The sequence below is a fragment of the Vitis riparia genome, chromosome 6, assembly GCF_004353265.1.
Source record: "Vitis riparia cultivar Riparia Gloire de Montpellier isolate 1030 chromosome 6, EGFV_Vit.rip_1.0, whole genome shotgun sequence".
Taxonomy (NCBI): Eukaryota; Viridiplantae; Streptophyta; class Magnoliopsida; order Vitales; family Vitaceae; genus Vitis; species Vitis riparia.
In genome coordinates this window covers 14,396,676-14,408,629 of record NC_048436.1, presented here as the reverse complement: position 1 = coordinate 14,408,629, position 11,954 = coordinate 14,396,676, and the positions used below count along the sequence as shown (strand labels likewise).

The 11,954-nt window shown below is 32.6% G+C and overlaps 1 protein-coding gene across 1 annotated transcript; it reads right to left on the bottom strand.

Annotated features, from left to right (window-relative positions):
* Nucleotides 1-5,979: 5,979 nt before the first annotated feature.
* On the bottom strand, nucleotides 5,980-11,342 carry LOC117917015 (aminopeptidase P1-like). Its single transcript, XM_034833248.1, has 9 exons — nucleotides 11,338-11,342; nucleotides 10,568-10,634; nucleotides 10,056-10,190; nucleotides 9,840-9,920; nucleotides 8,573-8,627; nucleotides 8,226-8,330; nucleotides 8,058-8,129; nucleotides 7,344-7,468; nucleotides 5,980-6,380 (listed from the first exon to the last, which is right to left on the bottom strand). Exons 1-9 carry the CDS (start codon nucleotides 11,340-11,342, stop codon nucleotides 6,219-6,221), a joined length of 807 nt encoding a protein of 268 aa, XP_034689139.1. The 3' UTR covers nucleotides 5,980-6,218.
* Nucleotides 11,343-11,954: the final 612 nt, after the last annotated feature.

Genomic DNA, 11,954 nt, shown 5'->3' with positions numbered 1-11,954 from the left:
ACTGTTAAGAGTAATGGTCTAAGCTTGTCAGCCACTAAGATTAACCTCTTCCAAACTAAGGTAAGATTCCTAGGTCATCATATTCACCAAGGAACTTTCACTCCCATTCAAAGATCAATTGAGTTTGCTGATAAGTTTCCTGATGAGATTAAGGACAAGAAACAATTGCAACGTTTCTTAGGAAGCCTTAATTATGTGTCAGATTTCATACAAGATTTAAGCCAATTATGTGCCCCTTTAAGACAAAGACTTAAGAAAAATCCAGTTCCTTGGAATGAAGATCATACCAAGATTGTCAAGATAGTCAAATCTAGAGTCAAAACCTTACCATGTCTCGCCTTAGCTGATCATAAAGCCTTTAAGATTGTTGAGACGGATGCTTCTGACATAGGTTTTGGTGGAATTCTTAAGCAAAGAAGTAATAATCAAGAATTGTTGGTTAGGTTCACTTCTGGTACTTGGAACCATGCCCAACTCAACTACAGCACCATCAAAAAGGAAATTTTAAGCATTGTTTTATGCATTTCAAAATTTCAAGATGATCTTTTAAATCAAGAATTTTATTAAGAGTTGATTGTTTATCAGCAAAATCTGTCTTGCAAAAAGATGTTAAAAATATAGCTTCTAAACATATTTTTGCTAGATGGCAAGCCATTTTAAGCAATTTCGATTTTCAAATTGAATATATTAAAGGAGAAAATAACTCAATCCCTGATTTCTTAACTCGTGAATTTTTGCAGGATTCACAAGATCATGGTTCCCAAAAGGCAATCCTTTAAGAAATCATCATCTTACATGAAACCTCATTCAGTCTTATCAGAAAAATTCAAGCCTTTGTATTATGATTTTGCTTCAGGATCTCAAGAATCTAATTCTGATCCTTCTCCTCCAGAGCTTAAGCATCCTTCCTCTCCTGTTATGGAAGAAGGAAATATTTCTGGTTCTCTACCTTTTGTGGAAGAACCCTTCCCCTTAGACTTCTCGACTTTTGATACTGACCCCTTATCTGTTCATAAGTGTATTTGTGATTTGCAGGCTAGGTGCAGGGCCCTGGAAAAAAGGCTAGAAATAGCTAATTTTCCTAAAAAAGATATAAGCCAAGAAGCCCCTTTTTCCCCACTGGAAATTGGTGAGAAAAAACCATTCACCCCACTGGTGGATGTGAAATTAAGTAAGGAAGAGCAGGAGTGCATTATCTTTAGAATGTTTCACCGAAGAAATGAGATCCTATCCAATCTTAAGCCAGATGATATTTACCAGCTAATTTGTGATAAAGCCAAGTCCAGTGCAGAAGAAAAGCAAGTTTTTATTTCGGCCTATCTACAGGATCTGCACATTTACCTCTCAGCTATTCCTGGTCTCAGTGTTCCAGGATTAAATTTAATCAAGGAAATGGAATTTGATGGCTCAACTCTTTGCAGAAATTGTCCTGAGCCGCTTCTTCATCAACAAGACAACAAGAAAAATTGCAACTGCAATAGAAATTTCACTATCAGCAGAGCCTGCATTGATCTGCAGTATTACCAGCCTATTAACCTTGCTTTCAAAAGTGAAGTTTTAATCCTAACTCCGCAATTGTTTATGGATTATGGATTGCTTTACCAACTTATCTGTTCTGATCCAAGTCAAGCTAGCAGTTTTGGCAGAAAGATTAGTCTAAGCTTAACCCAAGGTTTTAAGCTAAACAAAAAGTTTGCTGACGCCTTTTTCATTAGCAAAGCTCCTGAATGGACTTCTAGAGGCAGCCTTCTTCCAGCCCAGCATTTTGTTAATCTTCATTACCAAAATAGAAGACCTACTCTACTGTCCAGTCCCTTAGTTCAAGGCGATATTTGCGCAGAGCCAATTATTAAGCAAATCAAGCATTGGAGAGCCAGAGTCATCAGCAGAGACTTTGAAGCATACCCAAGAAATATGGGGCATCTCATTGCAGCAGATTCCCTATATCAGATATTTTGCGGTAAAAGATGATCCTTTACCGTTCAAATCCACTATTCAAGATACTCAGCTCCTAATGGATCATCGCTCAGAATATATTCCTCCCTGATCAGCAGTCATTTCAGCCGAAAGCAAGATTCCGCGTTAATAGTCAAAAGTTCTACAGTTCCCTGATTACTGTTCACTTTTACTATTCAAGCACTATTCAAGCACGGGTCTACTATTTATGGTTACTGTTCAAGATTCCCTTTTTGCCTATTTAAGGAGGCTCGGGCCTCATTTGTGGAACAAGTTAATTTCCGCCTAGTTTCTCTCTCTAGCTTATGCTCTGCCTTCTCTCTTCTTTCTCTTCATCATGTAATCCTTTAAGCCTCAAGCTTTCAAGCTTTCTTCAAGCTTTCCTACCTTGATCCATTGTAAGATATTCTCCTTATGTAATATATAAGTATGTTTTGATTACCTCCTATATGGATGGTTTTTAATTATGCTTTGATTTAATTTTATGTTTTTTATTCTTTTTTTATTTTTGTACCGCCTACATGGTCGGTTTTATGCTTTCTATTTGATACCGCCTACATGGTCGGTTTTAAGCTTATATGAACTAACAGTTTTTTTTTCCTTCTCTTTAAATTTCTTTGTTGGATATCTTCTGTATTTTCTAACCCTTCAACTTTGTTTTGAATCATCTGGCATAATTCATTTTATTGCATATGAACCTTGTCCTGGTGTCTATGGTATATATATATAATATATATATATATTGTCACAAAAACTGTAATTATTGACCACAACTGTAAATTTAAACTTAAAACTACAATCATCAATTATGATTCTAGGCTTAAATCTAAAACCGTAGTCACTAACTATAGTTTTGATTATTTTAAGAAAAATTCAAAATTATAGTTATCAACTATGATTTTATAAGGACACATTAATTTGAGAATGAAATTATTTTGTGGAATTTTTGCTTTAGAAAAATCATTTTTACCCAAAACTTTGAAAATCGTTGTAATGGTGGTATGTGAACTTTTATAAAATTCACAAAATTGTGTTTAAAAAAATTGATAAGTTAAAAAAATAAACGATCTTAAAAATAATTTGAGTTTCTAACTATGAATATCTTACTATATATGACTTTTTCCCTTTATGGATAGCTTCATATTACGAGAAAAATATTTCCACATAATTTCTAGCAATAAGAAAATGTGAAGTTGCAAGACTTCTAACCTCTAAAAAAATTATAATTAATTAAAAGATAATTTTAAAAATAAAACAATAAAAAACATAATAATGATAATTAAATTTTATAATTAGTCTCTTAAAATACTGAGGTTATAATTGATTCTCGAAAAATTTGTAGTAAAATGTAAGGGAAAGAAAATTGAGAAAAAAAAATTGAATGAAAGAAAAATAAAGGAAAATAAAAAATAGATTTAAAATTAACAAATTGTTTTTATGTGGTTCTTCAAATTCATTTCACTTATTTTTCTCTATTATATAAAAATTAAATAATTTTAAAATACATAAATTTTTAACTAATTTTAATTATAATTTTTTTTTCGTATTTTTTATAATAAAACCAAATATGAGAAAACCAATTTTCTTAACATTTTTTTTTCCTTTCTTACTATTTGTCGAGAACCAAACACAACTAAAATGACCATAAGGTTATTATGATAATATGTTATAAAATAAAATAAAAGCAATGCAAGATTACTAATCAAGAATCTCTATCTCATAAATAGAAGATATCTTTTTTATTGACTTACAAAGACAATTTTACCATTATTATTTTAAATGGGACTAAGGGAGGAAAAAGAATTAAAAGTAATTTTACATTTATAAGGTGATGGTCATCCACCATCCATATAGCATTTATTAAAATAACTTGCTCTTAACATCCTCCCTCATGTGGGACTCCATCCCCGCATGCTAAGAGACTTAGAAAGAACAAATTCCTTTTTAAACTTGAGGAACAAATATGAAATATCACGTTTAATTATCAATTTTTCTAAAAATTTAAATTTATCAAATTTAAGTTTAATATGCGTATCATACTTTTAACTTTTTTAATATCTAAACCAACCAATCTTTTTTTACTATCGATCATTTTTTTACTGTTTATTTTTAATATCCATATCATACTCTAAACATTTCTCTTTTTTTTTTTTAAAAAAAAAAAAAAGGTGTAAAACAATTTTTTTTAAATTTTATTTTTTTAATAAAATAAGTAAAAACTCTAATTTTTCAAAAATCAAAATTTTCATAATAAAAAGCTAGTCTCCCATCAGGTGAAGTGCACGTGAAAATAATTGATCCATAAATATGATTTGGGAAATGCATAAAGAATTTTTTTCATAAAAAAATTAAAATTATAGATTTGGGACTTAAAAAAAAAATTTTTTTAAAAATGAGGTAAGCCAACTTATGTGGATTGTGTGGATGGCAAGCCAAATTTTATTTAGGGATCATCATTTTTCTTCTCTTTAGTTATTTACTTAAGATAATGGAATAATTTAAAATGCTAAAAAATCAACATATTAGATAATATTTACTTCCAACTTTAATCTTGAATATTCTTTATTAAATAGATTAAATTTAATTGTTTACTAATTAAAATCACTAAATTTTATTGTTTTTTTTTTTTTTTAGTTTTTCATAATTTTCAAATGAAACTCTATATTCCAAATCAAATCCTAAGTACAAAAAATAAAAACAAAGTCTCAAATTTGGGATCCTAAAATTTCTTTTAAAATTTTTCTACTAAATGGGAAAAAAAAAATCCAAACCCTAAAATTTCGTCTAGATTTTTCGGAAAGTGCACAAAATTAAAATTAAATTTTAGGATTCAGATTCTTTTTTTTTTTTTCATTTAAAGTTTTTTTTGGGAAATATATGAATAAGATTACGAGAAAAAACAAAAGTACAATAAAAAAAACATTTTGTTTTCAATTTAACGATAACATCGCTGGTCTGCTTTAACAAAAAAATGACATCATTAGTTAACAATCGGTATCTTTCAGGGTTGGTCAATGTCAGTTTAAATCAAGAAGTGATTCCAAGGTTGTGAACGTAAATCAACGAGTGATCATGTTATGTTGTTGTATCATCACCGATCAAGAGAGTTTAGTGTAAATTTATAAGGGGAAATCTAAAAGGATCATTATATCTACATGACTTATTACATAATGTGCCGTATTTTTATGAATACATTGGAAGTGCAATTTTTTTTCTAATATATTTTTTAAAATTTCAGGGTTGAATATATTTTATCTCTCGGGCGTGTTATAGACTTTGCCCTTTCCCTAAACTTATTAAAAAAAATCAATAAATAGTTTATTAAATAAAAATAAATACTAAAATATATAAAAAAAAAAAATTATTAAAATACAAAGAAAAACGTCTATTAACTAAATTCAAAATCATCACATTTCATAACTTAATATAAAAATCACAAATAATCATATAAACATCTCTCTCGAATAAAAAATCAAAACTAATAGCTATTATATTGTAAGGCATTTGGGAAATTTCAAAATTGTTAATTCAAAATTGCTTTTACCCAATTTTATACTAATGCTTAAACCCAAGAAAGATCAATCAGGGTTTGTAATTGAGGGGAAAGTGTTGATATTTAATAAGTTAGGCAAAATGTTAGGTCTTGAACGTAAGGAGGCAAAATGTAAAACCCACAAAAAATTGAGGGGGTAAAATGCATTTAACCCTTAATTTTATTTTATCAATACAAATTATTTTTTCTAAAAATGGTAAATTTATGGAAACATACTCGAGAACTGTTCATGCAATGTGCCACCAAAATGGGCTAGAAAGACCGTTCATGGACAACAGATCTGATTGAATCTTGTTGCAAAAACAACAATAATAAATAAAGAAAGAATGCAGATGACTGTTTGATTGTTTTTTGGGGAATAGTTCAGTTTGAATCTTGTTACAAACGATTAAAGAATGCAGATGCATGCAGACAAAATCACATTGTAATGGGCCATTCAATTAGGTCCTTCAGTAAGAGGATGAGTCAAGGACCTCAGTAGAGTCTCCCAAAAACGAATCATGGAACATAACAATCAACTTCATTCACCAAAAGATTCAAAATCCCAAAAGGATTACCAATCTCCCATGCATTCATATGAGCATCCAAAACAGATAAACAAGAAAATCAAGTGTATATAAATAACCTTGATTAAACTAGAAAGCAGAATTACCCCAGGACGATACTAACATGCATTTTATTGGAAGAACAGAAGGGCATGTGGAGCGAGTCACACACTTAGGGGTTCAGTACTTCTCTTCAGCCATGCCATCTCGGACTCATCCAGGTATGGGGCCAGAATGTCTCTACAGGTGGAATGGTAGGAGTTCACCCATTCTATCTCTTCAGGCGTTAAAAGACTCTGGTCAATCAACTTTTTTTGGTATGGTGCCTGGGCACACCCAAACAAAGAGAATCAGAATTAGGTGCAAAACTAGTTCCATTCTAGTATCTGTTAGTAGATATTCTAATATCAGTATGTAAACATTTGCTAAACAAATATACAAGTGGTATAGATAGAAATGGTGAGTAGTCCAAAACAATGCATCAATCAAATATGGTGCCTGAACATATACCCATTTAAAAATTACTTTAGAAAAAAATTAAAATTAAAATTGAAAATAAAAATAATCATCACATGTTTTCCTGTCACCAGGCAAATATTTACTAAACAAATATACAGGGTATGGATAGAAATGGTAAATACTCCAATATTTTGCGTGCATGTACAACACAAAACAGGATGATCTTGAGTACATGCCTCCAAACTGGACAACTTGGGCTCCCCAGCTCCAGCCAACACCCATTCCCAACCCACATAGCCAGAAGACAAGTAGGACGAACAAATCAAGCTAGGATAAAAATACTTGGCTGAAAAGCTCTTAGTCAAATTTGTAGCTTTTTGTGCCGAAAGCATTTAGGTGACATGCTAATAGAAGCAGATCATTAAAAGCAGCATCTTTCAAGTTATTTGAGCTACAAAAAGTGAAAGAAAACAAAGAATCAAAGGGGAAAAAGAAAAAAGAAACCCTCCTGACCCAAGAAATTGGACAACTCATTATGGAGTCAACTAACTGCAGATTCCCAGACAGCTGGGACAATGAATTAACAACAAAACAGCTGATTCAATGTTTTTCATCTTTTCTCCCGTTGACAATTTTTGCATGTTTGATTTGTCTAGGTTCAACTGAGACACAGCCTGCTTAAAAATTCAAGATTTTTGAGTAAAATCATTTATGGGTATAAATAAACCAAAATAAAAAATAAAAGGAACCTGCTACAAGGAAAAAAAAAAACCAGATACACCGCACACAAGAAAACAAAAAAGGATATCATTAATATAAAATAAACTTACCCATGTTATGTGTTCAAATGCCAAGTAACCCTTATCACCAAAATTGAATTTTGTATCAGCCTCCTTGATTACGAGGACATTCTCCAATCTTATGCCAAAGTTCCCATCCTCGTAGTAACCAGGTTCTGGAAAACACAATTTCAATATAAAATCCATTTTTTCTAGCATAAAAGCATTTTAAGGCTCTCACAAAAGGTGAAAGGAACAAGCAGAAAATTTGGTGCCAACATACTTCAGTGCTCAATTACAAATGCCACTATTTCAACACTCTAGTACTCATTCAACAAAACATAACCAAAGTTCTGGATTCAATTTGAATATTATAATAAGCCAAATCCAGCTCCCGAGTAAAATTATTAATTGATTTCTATAAACTTTCATCAAAAAACCTTTGTATAAACATGCACTAGCAAAATAGAGGGGAAAAACTCAAGTAGACAAGCAAGAAGTTAGAAAACCCAGGCATTGAAAAAATGCATGTAAGGATTTGGGTAGACAGCCAGTGTCAAACATCTACTTGGTCCTGCATGAAGAGAACTCCTGACAGTTTGCAATCTTACACCACCTTGGATTTCCATAGGATATGGCCTCATGGAAGATGAATGAAGAAAGAATTTCTACACCCAACCCAAGTGGTTGGATCTAAGGCTGTACCGTATCAAGAAAATTTTATTCTATAAATCCAACTTAAGGTAATGAAGCTGTGATACCAACCATCTGTTACAGTCATTGAAGCTTGTAATGGCACATGCCGAGCAGGCGTTCTGAAACTAATTAAATGGGGTCCTGCTCAATATAGTGCAATAAAAAAAAAAGGTATATTAGTTCGCATCAAAGTACATATAAAATAACAAGAGGAAGAACCCTTCATTCATCGCTTACCTTCATGAACATTAAGGTAAGATCCAATTCCATGACCAGTTCCATGTCGATAATCAAGGCCATCCTTCCACAATGGGACACGAGCAAGAATGTCAAGTGTGTGTCCTGTAAAAATTATTTATAAAATAAATAGTGAATTTAACATCATATGGGCGCATATCTATGTATCTTTAAATAGAACAAAGTTACAAGCAACAAATTTGGCACATAACAAAGAAAATTGCTGGTCAACTATGTGATTTGGTGATTCCTGAGGATCTATGCTGAAATTTACCCCTCCCTTGGAACTAAAGAAGCCCAATAAGCTACTAGCAAATTAAATGAACAAGAGAAAAAGCTCATCATACCAGCGGTTCCACTAGGAAATCGAGCATTACCCAGACTGATATGACCCTTGAGAACCTGCATGAAATCCAACAAATCAAGCAAAATGCTCAAGACCACAACATAACTCCTAGATAGAAGAAATTTGTTAGCAAGCATCTATTAAGACATTTTATGAAGCAAAACCTTTTTGCTTACTTTGAAGCAAAGGGCCTAAAAAGGTAAGCATCTATTAAGACATTTTGAATGTATTCAATAAAAAAAATATAAAAATCAGTAGAACATTTTATGAAATATGAACAAAATACATATGAATTTATATTCTGGGATAAGGCTACTTCCTTTGCAAATACCTAAAATGCAACTTCAGAAAACTCAACGAAGTTTTATCCCACTACTTTGTTCATATTGGAATTGATACTTGATCTCCAACCGAAAGACTGGAAATTTCAAAGTTGAAAAGTAATGTCACGATAGATAAGTATTAGAGTTCGCAGTGAACTGCACTGGTGTAGCCATAACGTGCTGACAGGCAGGTAGTGATAGTCATAGCATAGAATGGTGCTAGATATGGTGGTAAAAGATGATGGCAGTGCAAACTTGCTGAGAAGGTGGTGAAGTGATTGCGATCATGTCATGATTGTTTATAGTAAGAGGAGCTAGTGGTGGAAATAAAGGTGCCAAAATTGATAACATGGGATGCAGTGGAAATTTTTGAGGTGTATTAGGTGTGTTGATACATATAGTCGCTTCCAGATGAGAGGTCTGGATACAACAACACAGGTTGATAGAGGAGGAAGATTGTGTAAAAGGTAGCAACAGGTTCTAGGTGGGCAGTGGTAGTATGGCCATAGTATTGGAGGTGATAGAAGCAATGAGGAGGATATAAAGGGTAGGAACAATTTGATCAATTTCCCGTAAGTAAAATGAATGTGGATAAGGTGGCAATGGCTGTAACAGGATATCAAAGCAGAAGATGGCAGAAGCAGTGACAACAGAAATGGTGTTCCTAGGGCCTAGCAGTGGTAGCAGTGGCTCTATAAGGGGCTGAAAAATTAGAATTAGAACACATTTCCAACTTTTGGATGGACTTCTGTTCCATCTCAAAATGTTTTCAAATATGCTCATTTCCAAGTCGACTGCAGTGACACCCTGAAAAAATATGGAACTTTTTCCGTACTTCAGAATTGAAAACAACCATATTCTGTTTTGAATGAACAAGGTTAAGAAGTGTTCAAATGCCAAATAAATACAAGATATCCTGAAAAGAAAGCAACAAGAGCCACATACCGCAGTATAGCATGCTTTCTCATGTGACGAAGGTTTTCCAAAATGAACAGTTCGAGTTATATCAGTTGTTCCATCTTGATACTTCAAAGACACCATAATTATCATCAGTAAAGAATAGCAATATCATAAACACAAAGTTAATACAAAAATGGACTCATTGTATTGCCTTCTTTGGTTAATGGCTATATCCCAAACAATTCAAGATAGTTGGCAAACCTGCGCTCCAGAATCAAATAGATAAATGCTATCGGGATCTAACTCAGAACATGTTTCTGCATCTGGAGAATAATGAATGATAGCTGCATTTGGACCAACCGATGAAATAGTAGGAAAACTTAATCCTCTAAAATGCTGCAAAAAGAAGCCATCAAGAATATTACACATAATGCTATCTATTTAATGAAATACAAAGTTCTATCAGAAGATAGAGAAGAATAACAAAAATAAAACTAATCTAGGAAAAACAAAAATATCACAAAACAGATTACATGAAAGGACTTATCAGAAATACATCTCCTAGAAAATCATTCAAGCAAAAAGGGCGTCTTAAGTTACTTCATAGTGGTATTGAAGAGATAGGACAAGTCTACAATCAACAATCATGATCATTATAAAAAAGTACAGCAACAAAATCAACAAATCCCCTTGTTCAAACTATCAATGCCATCTGGTAATGTTGAAATGACACTTTTGACTGTCAGTATAACAAAAACTTTTCTATAAAGTACCTCTTTTGATGCTCGAAAACTTTCTAGCTTATCACTTGCAGATACCTCTGTCAGTGTTATAGTTTCCCTGACAAAGTTAGACAGACAATAATTATCAAAATAGAAACTATTGTGTAGAAGCTTTTTTTTTTAAAAAAAAAAAAAAGAAACAAATTCAATATGACCCATGATTTCAAACCCATAACAGTGAAGTCTAGGATATTTATATGCACCTAGACATCCAGAAGAATTAAATGTGGATTATGCCCTGTGACGTTTAAGGAGTAGTAAAATGTTTCTGACAAGTACAAGACTTAGCTTTCCTTTTAATAGAAACCCCCATCCATACTTATAAGTCAAACACATTTATATTAAATAGCCACTGTTTTATTTATTTATACCCCCATTGGCATCATTAATGAAAGAGAAGTGAATTTTAATCTATCTATATATGCAAAGTAACACATCACCATGTAATAATCCAGAAAATACATTACAGTAATTCATTTTCTGTTACAGAGCATGATGTGCATTATGGGTCAAAATCCAAACAACTTAAGCTTTTAGGAAAATCGTCCAACATGATATCAGTCTCCTTGAATGGGAGGTCATGAGTTCACACCTCACTGCATGTTTAGTTGTCCAATTTATCGAGTCTACATGCTTAACCCAATTGCTTCGAAACTAACATTCCAAACTATACACACTTGAAATAAAATAACAACTTTGAGAAAGGCATGATCCTCTAGCAATGATAAGTGGGAAAAAAACGGACGCAGAAGTTAGTCTACGCCATATATGCCTATATGAGTACATTAACTAAAAACAATGGTTAAAGGTATAAGCAACTAATGGTATCACTAAGTTCTACTGACAGTTGGTGTGAGTGAAACAAGTTGGTAGTAGCTGATAAGCCATGATTTAACCAAAATAAAATATTTAACATCTAAAAGAATCTCAAGAAAAAATAATAATGCAACTCATCGAGGGCCAAGTCTCCTTCTTCATCTTCTTCTCTTTCTAAGACTAGACCCTTAGGTTTGGAAGTGGGCTGTTAAGTCAATTATTAGAAGTTGCAACATTCATAGGTGGGGACTTCCACTAGGCTCATGGGAGTTGAAACTAGGTTGTTGAGGATGGTGCTTCAAGATGGAACATCTATGGTGTTTCCAAAAAATGCACAAGGAGATTAGTATGGAAGCCATGGATAGGTTAAAAGAGACACTAAGCTGTTGTTCAACGGGGTGAGGATCCTCTCTTTGAATGTCTCTTTCACAAGTTAGTAGCTTTTAAAAGCTTTATTGAGATGCCAATGTTGGGATTTGAAAAGGATGTAATGTCCCTTTTGAGGAAGATGGGAGGCTAGGAGAGAGTATAGAGTCTGTCTTTGAGGGCAAAGAGGAAGTCC

Excerpts from the sequence above, each read along its gene's own strand:
- LOC117917015 (XM_034833248.1), bottom strand. Across the intron at positions 9,921-10,055 it reads TATTTGATTCTGGAGCGCAG|TATCAAGATGGAACAACTGA; the intron begins GTTTGCCAACTA and ends GTGTCTTTGAAG. Across the intron at positions 7,469-8,057 it reads TTCAATGACTGTAACAGATG|AACCTGGTTACTACGAGGAT; the intron begins GTTGGTATCACA and ends TGTGTTTTCCAG.